The 17,656-nt window shown below is 36.3% G+C and overlaps 1 protein-coding gene across 1 annotated transcript in view; it reads left to right on the forward strand.

Moving 5' to 3' along the window:
• The window catches only part of LOC107659918 (pleckstrin homology-like domain family B member 1), a 91,510-nt gene that overhangs the window by 43,646 nt on the left and 30,208 nt on the right, over nt 1-17,656 (forward strand). The window contains exons 7-14 of the mRNA XM_016449019.1: nt 6,419-6,673; nt 7,336-7,482; nt 7,687-7,824; nt 8,260-8,319; nt 11,805-11,933; nt 13,774-13,929; nt 14,011-14,121; nt 15,973-16,062. Coding sequence (XP_016304505.1) covers nt 6,419-6,673; nt 7,336-7,482; nt 7,687-7,824; nt 8,260-8,319; nt 11,805-11,933; nt 13,774-13,929; nt 14,011-14,121; nt 15,973-16,062 — 1,086 coding nt within the window. The remainder of the gene's footprint in view (nt 1-6,418; nt 6,674-7,335; nt 7,483-7,686; nt 7,825-8,259; nt 8,320-11,804; nt 11,934-13,773; nt 13,930-14,010; nt 14,122-15,972; nt 16,063-17,656) is intronic.

Genomic DNA, 17,656 nt, shown 5'->3' on the forward strand with positions numbered 1-17,656 from the left:
TTCATATCGATATCGGAATTATATCGTATCGACCGAAATTAAGAAATATATCGTGATATAAATTTTGGCCATATCGTCCAGCCCTAGGTTTCTGACATTAGTTAACGGCAATCATTATGTTGTTATTTACCTGTTCCGCTGTCCCTGGGTCATTCTGCCAGCGCGCGTAGGCAGAATGCGCTCATGGTAACAATGATCATACCATGTTGTATTGTTTGGGTAACTCTGACTTCATTGAGTTACTTTCATTGTTGTTATGTATGTATGTATGTATGTATCTATTGATTGATTGCTGTTGTCTACCTCGCTAGTAACAATGATCATACCATGTTGTATTGTTTTGGTAACTGATTTAATTGAGTTACTTTCATTGTTGTTATGTATGTATGTATCTATTGATTGCTGTTGTCTACCGCGCTAGTGGCTGTCTTTTGTTATTTAAATGGCAATGGAATAGTGTGTTATTAGAGAAAGATGAACCGTTTATGAGGAGTTTATTCTGTTGAATTGGTTTGGTCCAATTTTGTTTGGTGGGAAATATTTCTATTTAAACCACCTGTTGTCTTGTAGAGGGTTTTTTTTTGCAGCGCCCAGCTATGGGGCTTGTCAGCATTGTTTAGTGCTAGGTTCGCTGCTCCAGCAATTTTCTTTGGGGTTTTGTGTAGCCCAGTGAATGTGCTGAGTTTGAGCACCAAACTTAAGTTGTTTTGTTACTTTGTTTATTTGTCTTTTTTCTTGTTTGTACTTTGTATTTATTCAGCACTATCACTTAGTCTTGTGGGAAGACAATAAACCACTTTTCGCATGACATCTTGTGTGTCGTACCATGCCTATCTAGTTCCTCCCTAGACCGTCGGAACCACGGTACCTGACTTTGTTGGCCGGACGGCTAGCGGGGTCACAAAATGTTTTTTTTTTTTTTTTTTTTAAACTCGTTTCAGTTTAGGCACAGAAATGACACATTTCAGCTCAAAGTGTGTGTGTGTTTTTAAGAAGAATAGAGGGGGAAAAGTATAATTTATAGTTAGTTTTTTCAACATGTGAAAAAATAATATTTCATATAAATATTTGATGTTTAAAAACGTATTTTTGTATTAATTTTATTTAATGGAAAATATATACAAATAGGCATGTGACGGTGCTGAGAGCTCACAATATCACACTTTAAAATCTTTTGGATGTTTGTTTTGGATAGCCAGAACGGAAGAGACTGACGTCTGTCTGGTTAAAGGTATTCAAGCAGTCCGGGCATGTCACAGCAGTAAGAGTCGCACTGTGACCCTGTCACACATTTAGAGAAAGAAAAAGGTCAGGAAGAGCAGGAGAGAACCTCTGACATGACTGGGGGTTTGAGAGGCTCTGAAAAAGGATTTGAGGAGCTGTAGGTTTGTGTGTGTGTGTCATTCTAGACAGAGGGAAGACAGTGGAATGTAAGAGCTGGGATCAGAAGGCAAAGTCCATGTCTCATGAGCTCTGATTGGTCCTTGTGTGGTTGGAATGCATAAAAATGTGTGAGCGGAAATAAAAGAGCTGGAATGTTTCTCCAAATGTCATATCTCAGTTTTTGTTTGGGCTTCCAGTATTACTAATAACCGTTTATGTTCAATACCTGAGATATTTTCACTTTGGATACGTTCGTACAGCAGTTGAATAGGGCCCATTATTTTCTCTTCACATGACACAGAATTGTAATTTTTTTAAATATTTTTTTCTATATGACGGTATGAATCTGACATTTTTAAATTCCCAGGACTCTTAAACAGCAGTAATTTTCTGTTTTCTTCTTCTTCTACTTATACTACTTTTTCTTTTTAGTCAGGGAAACCGAACTGAGGTTCTTTTTCGTATTTAATTCATATTTTTGTTCTTAAACACTGAATGTCATCAGTTTTGGAATTAATATGATTTTTACATCAATCTACATTTGCATTTAGCATAATATTGCGGTTGAGTTACTTTTAAAATAATTCATGAATTACACTATATTAAGTATTGCACAAAAAAGGCGAATATAAATATATATGCATATATTTAAAATATATTAATATTATTCAATAAGTTATATTTATTATATTAATTGGTTGTTATTATTATTGGATGTACACTATTGATCAATGGCTTTGAGCAACAACAGAAAGTAAAACTAAAAGTTATTAGACAATAAAGAGCAATGTTAATGATAATTCAGAGATTTAAGAATGGAACTTCAAAGTTTTTATAATTTGATATAAGTTGTATATAATATCAATTACGTGTTAAGTTATATTATTGAAATTTGAGCATCATGCCAAGTTAGGAAGGTTGTGTAAAGATCATTTTAACTTCTTATTTAACTGGATTAGAGTAGAAACTCAGAATTGGCCACTTTACAGATCAGTGTAAATAGAACCATTGCCATTTTCCTGAAATGGTCACACCTGAGTGAGAAATGTGCCTTTAAGACACACGCTCACCAAAAACTCATAGCAAAGTGGGGAGATTTGTAAACAGAGAGCTACGTCTGTTCATTGCTGTCATCTGGAAAGTATGAAGTGCTTAACAGTTATCCTACATACCCGTTCAGTGGAAACCATCTATATTTTTCCATCTGGCATTCAGCAAGTAGCATTTGACTGAATTGTAATTTTCACATTAACCAGTCTCAAAGAGAACATCTGACCAGCACCCACACAAACGGTGTTGTTGTTTAGTAAGCACTGACCCCTGAGTGGGTTACAATGAATGGTGTTAAAACTTGCGTCTGGGCCTCCCCTCCCATGTGTTTCAAAACCTTGATAGATAAAACAAGACATCCATTTCAATAAGCCTCTGTGAACATTGAATCATATCATCATTAGCAGCCACCAGCAGAGAAATGAGCCAGATGAGCCAGTGAGCCAGATGTAGTGCGATCATACCTACTGTGACAAGCTGTGAGAAAACGGACCAGAGAGTGTATGTGTGTGTGTGTGTGTTGGAGGCGGAGGGACTAGGGGCTTTATTTGTTCATCTGTCTCAGCGTGTGTGTGAGTTCTGGAGAGCTACTCAATGAGGAAACATCTGAGAGAACCACAGGACTCTAACTAGTGTGCTACTTTTAACACGTCACCATGAGGGTGAGTGAGTGGTTTTCATTGCATTCTTTTATCTGAGTTAGTTTTACTGTGCATATAAAGTGTATTTAATCCAAATGTACCATAAACTAGTGTTTAATTACTAATATTGTACTTTTACACACATTAGTCTGACTTACAGTGTGTTGTCATATATTGGTATTTACATATAGGTATTTAGTTGTATTCCCTCATGTGTTGTATTAGCGCTCCTTTACAGCACAATTAAACAATGTATTGCTTTAGAAGTGTTAAGGTAGCGCTGGCTTTGATTGAAAACATTCATCAAGCCTGGCTGTAAACTCCAGGATCAGAGGCTCAACAGGCCTGGATGGAAGCAGATCAAATGATTAGACTCCCTCCTGCGGTTCCCTCAGCCTCTGTGTGTTTCAGAGCACTTTTAATATTCAGGGTGTGCCATGATCTTAAACAATTTCCTTCCCCTAGGGGGACCAGCTAATGACAACTACAGAGGGCCCTTTAAACTCGTAAATGAGTGTTGTGCACATTGGGGTCTGTTGTAGTCCTGGTCTAAAGTGGGACTAAACGTCTCTTTTAGAACTGAGAACATCTGTGTTCAAGGTCTTGACAGTTTTTGATTGAAAAATCTCTAAAAATGGGAGATGTTGCTCTTGGCTCTTAAGCAGAGATAATTAGCTGTCACAGTATACAGCAATTATTGGTGCAAATTGTAGTTAACGAGAAACTTTCTGTGATATCACCTCTTCAGTATTAGAAGGGTGTTTGGGTTGTTACAGAGTAGTGCTGGGCGGTATGACCAAACATTTATATCACGGTATTTTTCAAAATTATACCGGTTTCACGATACATGACGGTATTTTTTTTTCATGCGGAGGCTGGATATTGTGGAGGAGTTCTTCTGTGTCATCACGTTCTATTAGTTCTACAGCTTCAGTTTTGGAACTTTAACGCTTAGTAACACATACAGCTGTTCCCTCACCACAGTGCAACAGTGAAAAGTGACCCCTTTCAAACAGTGTCGCGTTCCGAACGTTGTTTAAGTGACATACACCGGTATTGCGGTATTTTAAAAATTTATATCATAACAAAAATAAACACCGGTATTCGGTATGAACCGGTATACCGCCCAGCACTATTACAGAGCCTGGACACCTGAGGAATGAAAGCACGGGGGCTTTTTGTAATTCAGACGTGTAATTATCTTGATGAGACAGCCTTGTCAGGTGAAGACATGTTGATGTGGTTCTGATAGGTGATTGAACATTCTTTTCATCTTTTCATATTTTTAAGTGATTTATGTCACAGCGGATCAGTTTCAGTGGTCTCTCTGAGCCACCTATTTAAATTCAAGCTAAAATCACTTTCATTTGGTAATTTGAATGGAAGATTTTGGTGCTTTTTGATATAGAAACATCTCTCTGTCTGTGATTCGGTAGTTTGATGGGAAAGGGCCATGGGAACAGTCTGAACCGATTCCCCTCAGCCATGTTTCTCGTTTCAGTGTGATCCTGGAGATTCAGGGGCGGGGCTGATGATTACAGGTTGAGCTAATTAAGGGTTTGTAGGTTACTCATCACAGTCCTCCACAAATCACACTGTGCTCATCTAGTAGTCTCTAGAGCACATCAAAGAGAGCACACACAACCTGCTGGAGTACCAGCATGCCTCTTTTTGTTTATCTTCCTTTTCTGCCTTGGATTTAATCATGTGCAATTATTTTACAACCTACAGCAAGGTTTTGTAGTCAAGGTTTGTGATGGAGTGGCTCAAGAGAGATTGATATTTTATGAAAATTAAATATGTATTTTAAATGTATACTACCATTTAAAAGTGTGGGGTCAGTAAGATTTCTTAAAGTTATATATACTCACCAAGGCTGCATTTATTTGATCAAAATAGAGTAAAAACAATAATATTGTGATATATTACCAGAATTACTAGCATTTCTTAAAATCTCAAAAGGAAATATTTATTAAGTAATTATATAATTTAGATCCTAGGATAAAAGTTTGTAAGATAATAAAGAGATAATATACAGATTATGGGAAGTCTGTGTAATATTCACATATTGACATAGTGAAAACAAATATAGTAAAATGTATTTGAAATTCTTTTGTGCTATTTTTTGTGCTAAGTATACTACAAATACATTTGCATATTTATGTGCTTAATAAAAATACCCTGCAATTGTACTTTTGGTATACTAAACTGGTATACTTAAAGTCTGCTAAATTGGAACAACTGATTTTGTGCTTAATGCACTTTAATTGTGTGGAAATAGTGTTGAGGTCCAACTAAAGATATACTTAAGAATATTTGATTGTGCTAAAGTGGAACTATTGCAATGTATACTTCGGGTACACTTTAAATATCTTGCATTTAAAGACTGATATTATACAGTGATCATACAATCCTTATTAATAGTGATATTAAAACCCATTTTAGGCATAAGAAATGTGCATTGTACTATAAAGAAATTCTCCAAATTAAGTTTAATTATTATTTTATACCAGTAAGTTTTAAGTGATATGTCAGTAAATATGTTAATGGATTTGAAGTATACTTAGAATGAAATACATGAATTTTAAATAAATCATGTCATATGATTTTATACTAGGGGAGTGTCAGCCAATCATTGAATGTCATCAAGTATATTTAAATTCCCGAGCGCTCATTGTTCTCACAGTAGTAACTCAGTTTTTCAGTTAATACCTCTAAATGCCTAGCTGCATAATTTAACAAGAAACTGCACTTGCATTAATAAATTGCATTCATAGAACCCCAAAACCATCGTTAAATGTATTTTTCCACACAAATTATTACAGCTGATTTTATAAGCATTTCTAGATATTAACATATCGTAAAAACATTAAAGTTTATTTTTTCCATTTGCGTATCATACAGACTGTGTTACTCAGCAGAGTCGGTGCCTCGGTCTGGGGCAAATGGCATGTAATGGCCAAAGGTCACACTGAAAATGTGTCATTGAGGTGGGCCCGACTCACTTAAGAGGGCAGCTGTTACCACATTCAGACCCCCCAGGCTGACATTACATGAGTTCTGTGTAGTTGCGTAGTTGTTTCAGTGTCTGCTGTAAGAGAGGGCCTGTTCTGACAAGCGCTGGGTGTTTGTATGTGCTGAAAGCAGGGTCCTCCCGCTTGAGGACAGGGTCCTGATAAGAGTCTCTCCAGACAGTGGCGCTTCTGTTTATTTCCTCTCCTCTCTTCAGATCTGCATCAGTAGGATGCTGAGTGCCAGAGGCTGGTGCAGAGGAAACTAGATAACGTGAGGGAAATTTTTGCCACCCCTGACTCATCTAATAGCTCATCTCTGTTGTGTTTTAGGAACGGCAGCGGCTGGAAACAATCTTGAACCTCTGTGCCGAGTATAACAAGGGCGATGGGCCGGCGGGAGATCTGGGGCTTGGCTCAAGGGACGGGCTTAACGTCAGACGTCCTTCCTTGGACAGTGTGAGCAGTGCTTCCCTAAGGGTGACGCAGAGACATCGTCAAAGCCAAGAGGAGGACAGCAGTAGCACTGAGAGTGCACAGCAGGACGGACGGACCCCACCAGCTCTGCTAAATGGACAAAATGGACAGGTCTGACTCTTTTTACTTCTTTAAATAAGAACAAATGTGGTATATATGTTTTCACTATTAGCAATGTTAGTATCTACCTTTTTAATCAATTATACAATATTAATGTGCTTTTCATATTACATATTTGTATTATTACACTACAGTTTAAAAGTTTGGGGTCAGTAGGGTTTTTTTTTTTTGGAGGAAATGAATGGTTTTGTTCATATTTTTATTCAAAAGTGACAGTAAAGAAATTCATAACATTACAAAAGATTCCTATTTCAAATAAATGCTGTTCTTTTGACTTTCTATTTTTAAGAAATCATGAAAAAATGAATTACGGTTTCCACGAAAATTAAGTAGCACAACTGTTTTTAACATTGATAATAATAAGAAATGTTCATATTAGAATGATTTCTGAAGGATCATGTGACATTGAAAATTCAGCTTTGCCATCACAGGAATAAATTGCATTTCAAAATATATTAAAATAGAAAACAGTTATTTTTAATTGTAATAATGTTTCACAATAGGACTGTTTTACTGTATTTTTGATCAATAAACTGCCTTGGTGAGCATGAGAGACTTCAAAAACATTACAAAAGAACTTACTGACCTCAAACTTTTGAGCAATAGTATATGTAAAAAGTAAATCATATAAACTGTGTGTGAATTGTATTTAGGCAGAGGACTCTCTGGGATCGGGCAGCATTGGCCGTCTGGAACTGGGATACCTGGAGGAGGAGCGGGTTCAAGTGCTGGCAAAGGTAGATGAGCTCAAAGCTCGAATCACAGAACTGGAGCAGCAACTTCAGGAGTCCAAACAGGAGGTGAACCACTCTCATAAACATTTTTATATAGCTAGTTAAATACACTGAAGGATACACAGGAAGTCCTTTCCTAATTATAGTGGATAACAGTTGGAAGCAGAGGAAAGTGATGCATAGTGGAACAGAGAATGTCAGATGGAGCTCTCGGGTGTGTTTATGTGGCCTGTGTGAGAATTGCTCTATCTGATGTGTTGATCTGGACAGGCGGAGATGGAAAGAGCTCTGCTGCAGGGAGAAAGACAGGCCGAGCTGGAGCAAATTGAGGCTGAGACAGGGATTATCAGCCAGCTGCAGCGCAAACTCAGTGAACTGGAGAGCACCATTCAGAGAGAGAAAGACAAGGTAGGATACACACCGCATAAAAGTTCACAGAATGTAATTGTCCATATTCTGAACATATTTAGGCATTCATTTTACATGTAGAAGTAAAAATGTTTCCATAAAGGTGTGGTCTTATTTAGCATTGCTTAGGAATCCACATCATCTCGAAATTCACATGAGGGTGAAAGATTTCCCCATGCAGATTTCGCAACTGGTAGGTTGGTCGTAAAATTGCCATGTTGACCAACAGAAATCTGCTTGATTTAAAAGTGACTTCATTGTAAGCTGTTCTTCATATGTATACACTATTGACAATAGACCATTTTTTGCTTGTGAAATTTCGCCGAAATGTGAAATTTTTGAAACTTCAAATCCCCAAACTGACTGTTTTGTGTTTTATACTGTCGAGCCTTTTTGGACTGAACAGCCTTTTCTGGTCTCTGACATTCCTTAAAGGCATGCCATTCTGCTGGATGGCCACTCAAGGCCCATTCTGGTCTCGATTGCCATCCCCAGGTAAAAAAAAACAAAAAATAAATAAAGAGCGACAGTGCTCATCCAAACTAGCCAAACTGCTTCCCATTACATCTGGTCATTCTACATTCTACAATAGAGGATCTGAAGATGATAGTCACATTTAAATGCAGTTCACTGGTTTTGTTTGGGCAGAAAGCCAAGGTTCTGTCTAGTAATCAAGCATTCATTCACAAGAGGTGTTGTCTTTTTCCTCTCCTTTTGTGGTGGTTCTCATCAGGTCCTCTACAATGCTTGGCAACACTAACAAGCCTTCATTAACCTCTAATCTCCTCACTGCTTTTTTCCGCACTGACAGTCTCTCCGTTTCTTCTGCTCACCCCCTCGGGTTCAAAACTGTTTAGCTTAGCAAAACTCAGGCTTTGGGATTAGCGCACTGGCTATGAGGGACAATAGCTCCAGTGGTGCAAGACTCTGTGACTTACAGTGGGTGTCTTTTAGAACGTTTTTTTCTGCACGCTGTTTCAGAATTCCAGCTTTTATTTCTTATCCATCAGATTCTGGGTTTCTCTGGGTATTTTAGCCTCCTTTTTCGATTCTGCCAAGTATTATGCTCTTGGAGATATCCTTAAAGGAACAGTTCGCCCAAAAATAAAAATTCTGTCATTATGCCTTTTGTTATTATGGACTTACTTTCTGTTGAACGCAAAATGGGAAATTTTTAACACTGTGCTCGGCGTTCTTTCCCATGAATTTTCAGTGAATAGGAAATGAAACTTTCAAACGTCAAAAAGGATGCAAAGCAACATAAAAGTATCAGTACGACCAATGCACTTTATATTCCACAAAAAGTTATGTCTTGATGACGTTAGGGGTCTTACTTGGGAACCCGAATCACCTCTGAGTTTAAGAGAAAAGGCCAATGAAAATTGGCGAGTGGCTTAAGATAGATTAAGATTAAGATAACGTTTATATCAGGGTTCCTCAATTAGTTTTCGCCGAGGGCCGAATTCTGCCAACAATACCAAGCCAAGGGCCACTGGCATATATATATAATTGTTATTATTATTACATTTATTATATTATTGTTGCTTTTGTTAAAATAATCACAAAATGGTCACAAGATGAATATTCAGATTTATTTCCCCAGTAGTCTGTTTTATTTAAACAATTATGAACATTTTTGCATTTAGATACAGAAGAACTTTGCCTGTTGAATATTAAAAACAAATGAACAATCCATTTCCATGTCTGCCATGCAAATCAACTGTTCCTGCTCATTCTCAGACTGGATCTCTTCTCTCCACTTTCCCTAATTGCAGATTCAGTTATTAGATTTGTAAGTATTAATATTTTTATGCTTAGATTTTTTTGGGAGGGATCAAACTGTAACACCGTGTGTCCCAATCAGACATGACGCGATAAAAAGTATCTTTTCCATGTAGTTTTTGTCCTAACCACCGACTGTCAGGGATTTGTCGTGTTGCGCCGCATCCAGTGTTGACAGCATCACTGATTATAACGGGTTCTTTTATTGCGTCGCGCTGCGCCGCTCGCGTCCGGTGTAGACACAATGTAAGTTAATGTAGCTTTCTAATGCTGTGTTTGAATTTTCATGCATATATATATATATATATATGTATATATAACAGGATTGTTCATTCAGATCTTTTTTGATCTGTTTGTTTGCTTTGAACCCATTGGCTTCCAACACGCTCATGTTACCAGACCGGCTGTAATTTGTACTAGATTGATCTTGACCGCAAACAATCTGTGCAGTGTTTGTGCAAACATGGAAAATTCCCCTATAAACCTTGAAAATGGCTTTTTAAAGTTATTTAAACAGAATCTGGTTCTGTCTGTGCTTTGATATATTGATGTTTTGACATGCTTTGAATGTTCTCATATTGGTCTGGAAAAGAAAACCATGCATGAATGCAATGTGCAGTAGAATAGCTCAACATCTAGCCTTAGAAATATCCGAGGACTAACTTAAAAAAAAAAAAAAAATCTGATGCATTATGTCACATCGTATCTACACTGGACGCGACAAAGCATTGCAAATCATTTGAACATTGTGTCAGTAGCCTACGTTATAAATAGAACGAGTCAGCAGTTTACTGTCTGGGATTTGTCGTGTTGCGCCGCATCCAGTGTTGACAGCATCACTGATTATAACGGGTTCTTTTATTGCGTCGCGCTGCGCCGCTCGCGTCCGGTGTAGACACAATGTAAGTTAATGTAGCTTTCTGATGCTGCGTTTGAATTTTCATGCCACATTATTTGAAATTAGCGCGGGCCAAACTTTTTTCTATCACGGGCCACCTATTGAGGAACCCTGGTGGTAAAGCTGCTTTGAAAGAATGTGTATTGTGAAAAGCGCTTTACAAGTAAATCAACTAAAATTGAATTTTGCAGTTTTCTGTGAGCGTTATAGCTGATTTCACAGTTTTCAGTGAAAAAAAGTCTTTACATAGATAGAACTGTCATATGATTTCATAAAATTTCTCACACAGACACACACACACACACACACACACATATGTCATTTTTTATTATGCTTGTATGATACTTTGCACCTTTTGAAGAAGCTCCAGTCCCCATTCATTGTAATTGCTTGGAAAAAAGCAACAAAAATAGTCCTTTTGTGTTCCACAGTGGGGAAAAAAAACTCAAATGGGTTAATAATGAAATGGGCAACCAAACAATTTTCATCTTTGGGTGAAGTATTCCTAAAAAAATTTTCCTTTTCCATTAAAAAAAAAAAAAAAATCTGATGCATTAAGTATGATGCTATTGCAAATCTTTCTTTTTATGATAAAAGAAAGAAAAAAGGCCAGCTTCAAACTAGCCAACGATGCCAAACAAATCAATTCTTGCCATCTGATATAGCATAATCTCATCTAAAAAGCACATACCAGCGGAAATTCATTACATTTGAAGTCATTGACCAAGAAATGCCTGAGAACAGAAGTCTGTTTGGCCCTGTTGATGGCCTACAGTCCAGTGCCACTTAGTTTATAGTATTTTATAAGGCTTAAGGCCCGTTCACACCAAGAACAATAATTATAAAGATAACTATAAAGATAACTATATTAGCGTCCACACCAGCGGACAATATCATCTGTTTGTTCCATGCGCACATTCGTCTGCCGCTTTAAATTCTCGAGCTCGTTATAGCAGGACTGATTCTGATTGACTGTCAATGTTTTTATCATTCATCAGCTGGGAAAAAATCATTCTGAAAGTGATTCCAACTATATCGTTTCTCTGTGCCTTTATCGTTATAGCTGTGGTGTGGACTCTGTGGTGTGCTATTCTTTAATATTGAGAAAGATTTTTAGAACTATATCTTTATTGTTATCTTTATAGTTATCGTCCTTGGTGTGAACAGGCCTTTAGAGTTCATCCTTTCTGGCTCCACCCACTCTGTTGTGAACTCTAGCCACGGACGCTTCTGCATGGCGTGGATTTGAGCTGTGTGTTCTCTTTCTCTCCCCTCCCCGGATGGTGTGTTTTCTTTCTAGGAGAAGGCTAATGTTGAGGCGGAGCGGGAAGCCCTGGAGAGGCTTCAGGATGAGTACAATGAGTTGACGAGCCAGCTTCATAACTGCCCTGAGTCTCTGAGGGAGCAGTTACAGGAACAACTCAAGAGGGTCAGTGACCATCAGGAACATCAGCACTTTTAGAACTGCTTCCGTCCCACAGTCCTGGCTTTATAAACCCCACTTTTCAGATACACATTCCCAACTAAGCTCCTTTGGGTTGTCTATACACCGAATCCACCATGATGATCCTAGTAGAACCATTATTCCATGTTTATTATTATTAAGAATGATTTCTGCTGGGAACATCGTTTTTATTCTTGTCTGCCTTAGTTTAGTGCACTGAAGAAAGTGTCTAAATTCCTAATGGGAGGTAACGTGGTGTTAATTGGTGAAATTTTGCATGTTTTCGACATTTTTGGATGTATTGTTGAGGTTTCTTACATGCTACTGTCTGGTGCCAAAATATTAATAACACTTAACAATGTACTAATCTATTAATGCAGAAGCTAACGTAATGCTAGTTTTGTTTTGATACCTCTCACTTCTCTCACATGATTATTTCCCTCAAACCAGTTAAGCAAAAACCCCATCCAGTCGATTTCTTTGGTCTAATCAATCATGCAGTCAGTCACAAGTCAATAAAAGTTCAGAGTTTAGAAAAATCAAGAATGAATCCGATCACGACAAACATGCTATTTATCTGGAAGTGCAACCAGTGTTATTATAAGGTAAAGGTTAGGGTTAGGGTTTAGGATAGGGTTAGGGTCAGTATTTGTTTAAGTATTATATAGGCAATCAGCTGTTATTGACATGCCCAATAAAATCTTTAAAATCGCTAAAGGGTTTGCACTTAGCTTGTTTGGGGGAAAATCATGCACTTCTTTCTATATACCACACAGATTATGATACTTTGGCCAAAATATATTTTTGCAATGTATTTTGATTTGATTTGTGTAAAAAGACACAAAAATACAACGCATACCAGGAAGTCTCTGTTTAAAATATGAAGAAATATATTTATTGTGATTTGCATAGTTGAAGGAATCTCATCGGACAGTGCTCGGGCAGTGTTTTTGATGACTAGCCCTTTTTGCAGGCAGAAATATCCCAAGGGTTGCACGAGAGAGAAGTGATGTCATGTGCGCACTGAGCCTTCAAGCTTCACAGTGTCAGAAATGCTTTGATGAATTGACAGCAAGGGTTAGCCAGTGTCCTTGAGATCTGTATATAGAAAAGACTTTTCATAAGATGAATTTATGATCTGAAGTCTCAAAGTCATTCCTCTTTTTTCAGTCTTTCCCAGTTTTACCATCCCAGCTGACTGTTTAAATGATGTTTGATGTACTTGGGTTTCAGTTGTATGTATTATGATAGATCTTAAAGGATTCTGGAAGAGTGTATTATTTCCACACAGATCTGTGTGTAGCACCAGGGTTTTCAACCGGACCCCGGGGATCCCTGAAATTACTGCAGGAAGTCTTTAAAATTATATATAAACCATAAAAAATATCTTAAGAATATGTAGAAATTTTATATATTTTAAAATGTATTTCTAAATATGGTTTATGTAATATTAAATTAATTAATGTTACCCATACCTGTTTCTATACCAATCATTTTCAATAATTGAAAAGAAAATGTATTATTTATTTAAATTTAAATAAAGAATGAATGACTATAATTAGTATTATTAGTAAATGTTTATTTAATAACAAATAATTTAGTTAATATTTTAATCAAATACATTTTAAAGTATTTTTACTTTTTGGATTTTTGTATTGTATTTGGATAAGGTTTACAGACCATGTTGCATAACGTTCCTACTGGTTCCTCCCTGTGGCTTTTTAAGCTTACTTAGCTTGACTGCTGCAGAGCATGCGTAATGCTGTCGTTTTATGGGATGCTTTGACTAGTGTTTGACCCTATACTTGGATGTACGTGTGTGTAGGAAGCTGAGACCATTGAGGCTGCGACTAAGCAGTTTGAGGACTTGGAGTTCCAGCAATTAGAGAAGGAGAGCAGTCTAGAGGAGGAGCGCGAGACCATCACCCAGCAGCTGCTGCAGGACAGAGCTCAGTACCACAGCAGCATCACCAAAAGAAAGGCAAATTAAACTTAGACACATATAATAAAGCATGGATGCACCAAGAGCATCTCAACCTAATGTCCAAATTGTTGTTTCCAGGAAAAAGTTGTGGCATTGGAAAGCCAGGCCAGTCAGTTGGGAATACAGGCCACTCAGGAGTGTGAGAGACTGGCCAAGGACAGAAGTATGACCTTGCAACTGCTACAGAAGGTACAAGAAATGAAAATGACTTCCTATATTCACTTTTAATGTTCTTGCTCATTTTAAGAGCACTTTAGGATGAGGACTTGCACCAAATTTCTCCAAAACCTCTTCCATATCAATGTCTACGTGGTTGCTTGGTAAAAAAGACCAACTTTTTCAAAAGTTTAGCATAAAATGATTGAATTAAAATCTGTGCGTTGGGAAATAACTAACTAAAAGTACTTATTTGAATTAATTGGTTTGTTTGGATAGTTTGTGTAAATGAACCGTGTCACTGCCCACCCTTACGAAAAAGAAGTTTATTCAATTGTGCTATTAGTATACTTCTTCTAAAAGCAAAAGCTTCTAAAAATAGGAAAGTATACTTTCAGTCTACTTTTTATGTAGTTCTCAGAAATGTGCTTTATGTACTTCTCAGAAGTATACTTAAAATGACATTTAAGTATACTTGACTTATACTTAGAAAAAGTCTATATATATTTGAGCTATAGCTACTTGTGCTCCGGGAATCCATGTTTTCATTGTTGTATGGTAGGGGGCGCTATTATACATCTTCTGTACAGAAACAAGCCAAGAAGAAACCGAAACAACAGATGCTTCCACATGTAATGTCACACGATCAGACATAAAACAGCATCAAAACTGTGTAAAGTTATGGAATAAAATATTGACCCATGAAGAGGTAATGACTGTTAAGCTTTGGGGTGTTGATAGACTCCATCTACATTTTGATTATCATTCTGAATCCAATTCATAGTCTTTTTTCAGCTTTTTGTTCAAAATGTTATTTCTTTTTTTTTTTCTTTTTTTTTTATGAAACTTACCCACATTCAAGTGTTTACAAAAAAGAATGCATGAAGCTAGAATAAAATGTTTTTGTTTACAAGCAAATACCCCGTTCTTTCTTTTGATATTTGTATGTTCAGATAGCCTATTCATATAGCAAAATATATACAAATTAATACCTAAATAGGGACATAGTAGTATACTTAAAGTATGATGTAAAGTTCACTTAAAGAAAACTTACGAGTATACTTGCAGTATAAAACTGCTAAACTAGTAGTTTACTGAGACTATAGTTCTGAGTGTACTAAAAATGCTACAAGTATTTAATTAGTAAATTATCTGTATACCTATAAGTTCACTTTTAGTATAGTTGCAGTACAAACTAAAAACATAAATGTAAACTAATTGTGCACTCAAAGTTGACTACTGTTATACTTAAAGTATACTTAAAAGTATACATTTATATCCTAGAAAGTGGGCCAATTTAGTCCCAAAGAGTATTGAAATAGTACACTTACAAGTATACTACTAGTACACTGATAGTTGTATACTTACTACATAAAGTATACTTAAAAATATACTTGAACTTTACTTAAGTATAAAATAAACTTGTAGTATACTTCTTTTTGGTAAGGGCAAATATTTTTCTAGTTTTATTAGTTTTCAGTTGAGATCATGATTGTTTTTGTTCCATATAGGTATTGCTTTGATTTGATAATAAAAACAAAAAAAAAAACATTCCTATTCAAAATGTTTTGGGTCAGTTAGATATATTAGTTGGGTTAATAAGTGTCGTATGCTCACCAAGGCTACATACATATTTGATCATAAATACAGTAAAAACAGTACTATTGTGAAATATTATTATAATTTAAAATAACTGTTTTAAATTTTCAGCAGCCATTACTCAAGTCTTTAGTGTCACATGATCCATCCGAAATAATTCTAATATGATTTAGTGCTCAAGACATTTCTTGTTATAATCAATGTTGAACACAGTTGTGCTGCTTTATATTTTTGTGGAAACCATCATACTGTTTTTAACTGATTGACTTGGAATCTATGTTTCAGGAAAAGGAAAGGCTAGCTAATCTGGAGAGAAGATACCAGAGTTTAACTGGAGGAAAGACATTCCCCAAAAGCTCCAACACTATAAAGGAGGTAAGCAGAACTGTAATCAAATGCTTCATGAGCCTGTTATGCTAGGCTACAAGATATAACTGCTAAATATTTGCTTGAAATTAGAATGTATTTGTTGGTTAACGTATTTTTTAAATGTTGTTGAGTTTTTTCCAAGTACAGTATGCTTTCATGTGACCTTCAAATGGTTGATGGGGACCCATAGTATGTTTCTTAGCAAACATTTTGCAATCCATCTTTGTAGTTTGGTTTTCTTGGGCTAGGAAAGCTAAGGTTTAGCTTTGTAGCCAGGTGTTCCTGGTAGCATATGCGTCTCCTGTGCCATCCCATAACATTTTGGTTAGCAAAACAGGAAATGAAATCTTTTAGACTCAGGATATTGTTTGACTTATAAACCTCCGCCCAGGATGTGCTTCACATCAGCGAGGCTGACCTGTTAGACGATGATCACCCCTACTCCTCCCCCTTTCATGCTTCCTCATTCCACTCATATCCCATGGTGCCTCAGGAGGTAACTGAACTAACTGTCGATGCATGCAGCCTGGAGCGTGCTCTGAGAACATGCCTGTACAGAGCATCTCATTTTTTGTTGCCTTATGGAGAGCAATTGGCTTGTTGGGATCTCATGTTTGCAGGCTTCCAAAGACAAATCACACTTCCTCTGAAGTTTTGGAAGAGGTTTATTGATTTTGTATGCAGCCAAGGCGCTTAGAAAAAGTTTCACATCAACACATCAAGTGTTAGGAAATAGCTAACAAATTTTGCCATTTGAGTGAATTGGTTTATTTAGATTCAGCAAATGATTTACAGATTAATTTTATCCACTGTGTTTTATTGTTTTATTAGATTTATAACTGAGATCATAATTGTTTTTGTTCCATGTAAATATTGCTTTGATTACACAAAAAAAGTGAAAGAATTATCTTTCTTATATTATTGTGAAAGAAATATCTTATGCTTATGTTAAGGCTTTATACATATTTAATCAAAAATACAGTAAAAAAAGGAATATTGTGAAACATTATTAATTAATTGATATATATATATATATATATATATATATGATTAATTATTAAAATTAATTGATATATATATATTTGATTTTATTTGATATATTTGATTGTTATGAAACTAAATAAATATTGCTAAGAGTGTATTTACTTTTTGTTAAGTGTTTGCAGAGTAGCTACTTTTTCAAAAGTAATTTGACTGTAGTTGGACTACTTGAAATTATAGCTGCGTCCCAAATGCCACATTATGCACTTATACACTATGTACTTATACACTGTACTCAACCATGTAGTATATTAATTATATAAGGTTGTTTTGTCATTCATAATTAGAGTCTGATAGCCTCTCCCCCTTCGCTACATAATTAAAGCCGTGACAGTTGAGTGCATGAAGTGTCCAACATTCCACACTTTTCGGTTATTTAAGTGCATTATCCGGGTATTTAAAGTGCACATTTTCTTTTTGGAATGTTCAGTGTGAACACACTACTCACACTATTTATACTACAAAATGGCATAGAACAGTGCATAAGTATGCGATTTGGGATGCACTGCTTGAGTAACTTTAAATTTGAATTCATATAAAGAGTTAGATGGAGGCATGA

The sequence above is a fragment of the Sinocyclocheilus anshuiensis genome, unplaced genomic scaffold, assembly GCF_001515605.1.
Source record: "Sinocyclocheilus anshuiensis isolate Anshui unplaced genomic scaffold, SAMN03320099.WGS_v1.1 scaffold1241, whole genome shotgun sequence".
Classification (NCBI taxonomy): Eukaryota; Metazoa; Chordata; class Actinopteri; order Cypriniformes; family Cyprinidae; genus Sinocyclocheilus; species Sinocyclocheilus anshuiensis.